Raw genomic sequence first — 4,476 nt, forward strand, 5'->3', positions numbered from 1 at the left:
AGGCGCATGTCCCACACTCGTCCTGTCCTGATCTGCCCCCAACCCCCCTCCCCTCCCCTCCCCACACATAGGACCTGCGGCGCCAGCTGTCGCGCGAGCGCCGGAGGGGCGCGGCCGCGCTGCCAGAGGTCACGCTGCTCCGCAGCCTCGAGGTGAGGGATACAAATTTTATTGGTGGTGGGGGGCGGGGCGCCTCGAGCACTGCTTGACTGGCAGCCAACCGCCACTTGAGTCGCGCCCGACTGCTCGCCTCTCGCGGCCTCAGTTTGCGGTTGCTGTGCTGCCTGGTTCCGTGATTGCTGACAGCACCGATGGCTCTACACGACAAAAGAGCAAAGTGCTGCACGCTTTCCAGCACACGTCTGCTGGCCCTCACCTGCCAAAATCAAACGGTGTCGACCCAATCCACCCAATCCGCACCCAGTCCGTGCCCCTGGTGGCGCCCCCCGCGGCCCTGGTGCACTATGAGATAGCCAAGGTCTACTCTGAGGCCGTCCTGCTGCCAGACCTGCGGCCAGACGGTGGGACAGCCGGGGGCCAGGAGTGGGGGTGGGGCCAGAGGGATGGGCCGGTGGCAGGCGGGGGCGAGGGGCACAGGGGTGCTCTCCTGGGTAGTGGGGGAGGCAGGGAGTGAGGTTTTCGCCCCTCCGTCTCCTCCTTATGTCTGTCACTCCTGCGCATTCCAACCCCGCGGCCACACCGTCCGCCCAACCCCCGCGTCGCCCTTTTCTTTTCCCGTCCAAACCGCACACCCACCCCTTCCGCCCCCGTCTACACAACCGCACAAGACCCACATCCCCCCACCATCCCCTCACCATCCCTCTACCATCCTCTCACCCTCTGCTCACCAATCCCTCCACCATCCTATCACCATCCCCCCACCCTCCCCCAGAGGACCCGGATGATGCACGCGCGGGCGGCGTCTTCCACCTGCAGCAGAGCGCGGCCCTGGGCTGCACACTCGCGCAGGCCACGCTCGCCAGGCACGCCCCATCCCCGAGCCCCAGGCCCGGCCCCCGCGGCGGCCCCCGCGCGTCGGCGGATCGACAGCGGGCTTGCATGAATAAAAAGAGGGCGCGCCCCTGACTGGAACACGCGCTTTCCCGGCCCGGTCCACGCCCTGCGGTCGGCCCTTTTCCCCCACCTGCCGTGTCCTCCATAGCTGCAGCACTCAGTGGCATACACTTCTCAAACCCACCCCTTCCTAATCCTATGATCATAAAATCATCCACTTTCAGGGCCCACATCGGCGTCGACCCCAACAGCAACCAGATCGCGTACCTCGTCAAAGAGGTGAGGCCGCGGGATGGAAGTCGAGGGGGCGCCTGGAGCCGCGCCACGGCTCGGTCAGGGGATGAGGCGACCGGCGATGACGTCACCTCCCAACACCACGAGCTCGGCGGCTGGCCGCCCTCCGCCACACTCACGCGTCCATTGGGTCGCCTCGCCTCATATATTGTATTTGCCGCACCTGCCTCCCAAGGCAATCTCAAACCAACGTTAAACCAAACTCGAACCGCCCTCCACCAGGCGGCCGCAGTAGGGGAGCTCCAGCGCAGCGGCGCCCTCGCGCTGCGATACGCCTCGCTCGCCGCCGAGCGCGGCGTCCGCGCGGCCGCCGCGGCGCTCGGCCACGCGTTCGCGACCGGCGGCGGCGTGGGGGAGGGGGCGCTCGACGGGCCGTGCCCCGCGCTCGCGGTCAGGTGGCTGCGGGCCGCGTTGGGCGCACAGGGCGACGGCGGCGCCGGCACAGTTGCGGACGCAGCTGCCGAGGGCGTGAGCGCGCTTTCGCTGGGCTACCCCAGCGTGATCACCGCGAACATCGCGATGGCGCGGTCCGCCTCGTCAGCACCAGGCGCGGACGAGCTGAGCGGCAGCGGCGGCGGCGCGGAGGACGACGAGTCAGGCAGCGGCGGCGGCGGCGGCGGGGCGTCGGGGACGGCCGGCGCTTCGTCTTACAACAGCTGGGGTGGCGAGGTGGAGGAGGGGGGGCTGGAGGAGGGCGCGCTGTGCGCGCTGCGGGGCCCCAGCGGGGTGGGGCGCGCGGCGTCGCAGGTGGAGACTGTGGAGCAGGCCTTCGCGCTGCTCGCTGAGGCGGAGGCCGAGGTGGGCGGCACCTCATTGCATTCTTTGTGTGATCGCAGGGGCGTGTTCATGGCGCACAACAGATCATATGGGCTGGAGGGCTGGTGCCTGGGTGTTGGGCTTGTGGGCCGCTGTCTGATTGTGAGAGGGTGCAGGGCAATGGCCAGGCTGGGATCTAAGCCTCCCCCGCCACCCCGGATGTGGTGACCAGCCACTCCTCTTACCCCCCCCCCAGGGGGGCCATCTGAACACCCCAACACTCTCCCCAACCCAATCAAAGCGCTCACCCAGTCGAACCCTTCACCCAACCAAACCCAAACCTACAACCCACGGGCCGCAATCGCCAGGGCCTCCCCGGCGGCACCCAGGCGCCCCACGAGCTGCACGCTGAGCTGGCGCGCCTCCTGCTGGCCGGCGGCCCCGGTCTGCCACCCGACCCGGCGGCGGCGGCGGAGGCGTACACGCTGGCGGCGGAGGCTGCGGAGGCGGCGTTCAAGGGGAAGCTGGCCGCCAGGTTCTACGAGCTGGCCGCCCAGGCTGAGGCCGCGGCGGACGAGTGAATCCAACACACCTCCACAGCATCGTGCTCGTTTGGCGCGTGTGGATGAAGAAGGACAGCGCGGAATTTGTGGCAATTCATGGGTCTTTTATCACGCAACGCGCTGAAAAGGCACGGCCTGTTGTCTCATCAGCGCATCCCGCGTGCAGAGAGACATGCTTACCAAGCCCTCTGGTCGTGGCGGCCAACGCGGCATCGCTGTGGCTGATAGATCCATGCCCAGTGGTGTTTCATGCCGCTCCGCGTCGCCATAATCAGGCACGCACGCTGCAGTGTCACACACACACATACACACACACGCAAACACACACACACGCGCGCGCGCGCATGCACCTACACACACACACGCACATGCACAAATACCATGCACACACGCACATGTGCACACATGCACGCACACGCACACGCACGCACGCAACCTGTGCGGTGCCTCATATGCTGCGCGCTTGCACTTTGCAAACCCAACACCTGTTACAGTGATTGCTCACAATGAAATCCTGGTGATCCATCATATGCTGCGGTTCCCACCCTGCACATTAATTTGCAGCATCGATCTGGGGTTGCGCAGTAGCCAGCCAGCAAGCAAGCAGGCAGCAAGAAGGCAGGCAACAAGCAAGCAGGGGCAGCAGCAAGCAGGGGCGGCAGCGGCGCTGGTGTTCCACTAGGTGACAGCGACCTAGCCTGTTTACTCACAAGCCAAGCCTGTGTGCAAGGTCGAAGTGTGTGCACAGCAGACCAGCGAATGTTCCCAGACCAGCAACCATACTTCGCACGCTTCGCTTCACCCCACACGGGGTGTGCTCCCGACCCAAGAAGCCGCTCGGTCACAAGCGGCGTGCCGCGCCGCCTTCACCCAATGGATTTTGCCAGCCAGTCGTGCCAGAGCTGCCCCTTGCCGTATTCCCCCTTTGATGGGATGGCAGGGGCCATTGGGACAGCAGGGACGGCCTGGCCCTTGCCCAGCCCCTGTCCCGCCTGGTAGTTCACCTGTCCACAGGCGGGCACACGCGCACACGAGGGCGCGATTGCGGGCACAGGGCGTGAGGCGCGGCCTCAGTGGCGGCCGTGCAGCCACTGGCCCAGGATGCCCTTGCCAAAGCCCTCCTTGGCGGGGGTTTGGGGGGCGGCCTGCACATTGTACTGCAGGCGGGGAGCGCCAGGCACGGGAGGGCGGCACGCAGGCATGCGGAGTTTCAGCACGCATGCGCCCGCGTTTTTCTATCTGCCAAAGACCACCAGTCCAAGAGGGAGTAATACATTTGCGCAACTGTCTAAAACCTCCGGCAATGCGCGGCGGCCCTCGTGCTCCAACAGGGACACTTGCGCGAGGCCTGACGGTGCCGTTTCCTGTGACGTGCCCACCTGCTTGACTTCTGTGTACACGTTGACAGCAGTGGGCGATGCCGGCGCCACAACCTGCTGAGGGGCGGCCACGGGCGCCACGACCGGCTGGGACGCGAGAATGGGCTGTGCGGCGAGGACGGGCTGTGCGGCGACGACGGGCTGCGAGGCCAAGACGGGCTGCGGTCCTGTTTGAACGGGCGCAGCGACAGGTGCTGGGGCGACCACCTGAGCAGGTGGTTGGTAAGGAGCTTTAGATTACGCCAGAAAAGGACACAGCACAGCAGTTTGGCGGGAGCAAGGGCACTTGACTGCCGGCCGCCACGCCTCTGATGTGCAGGGGGGGCAGAACTCACTGGGGCGGGCGGCGGCGGCACTACGATGACGACAGGCGCGGGTGCGGGGGCCTGCTCCTTCCCATGCAGCTGATCCAGAAAACCCCAGAGCAGGCGCCTGCATGGGTGGCAGAAGTAGGCGCTCCGGCGCGTCAG

The 4,476-nt window shown here is 66.5% G+C and overlaps 1 protein-coding gene across 1 annotated transcript; it reads left to right on the forward strand.

Annotated features, from left to right (window-relative positions):
- Positions 1–1,212: 1,212 nt before the first annotated feature.
- Positions 1,213–2,645, forward strand: MNEG_7012 (hypothetical protein; the record flags this gene model as incomplete). The annotated part of the gene is made up of 3 exons (XM_014044513.1): positions 1,213–1,293; positions 1,531–2,106; positions 2,433–2,645. The coding sequence occupies 3 exons, from the start codon at positions 1,213–1,215 to the stop codon at positions 2,643–2,645; spliced, it is 870 nt and encodes a 289-aa protein (XP_013899967.1).
- Positions 2,646–4,476: the final 1,831 nt, after the last annotated feature.

This window comes from Monoraphidium neglectum, assembly GCF_000611645.1.
Source record: "Monoraphidium neglectum strain SAG 48.87 unplaced genomic scaffold scaffold01203, whole genome shotgun sequence".
Taxonomy (NCBI): domain Eukaryota; kingdom Viridiplantae; phylum Chlorophyta; class Chlorophyceae; order Sphaeropleales; family Selenastraceae; genus Monoraphidium; species Monoraphidium neglectum.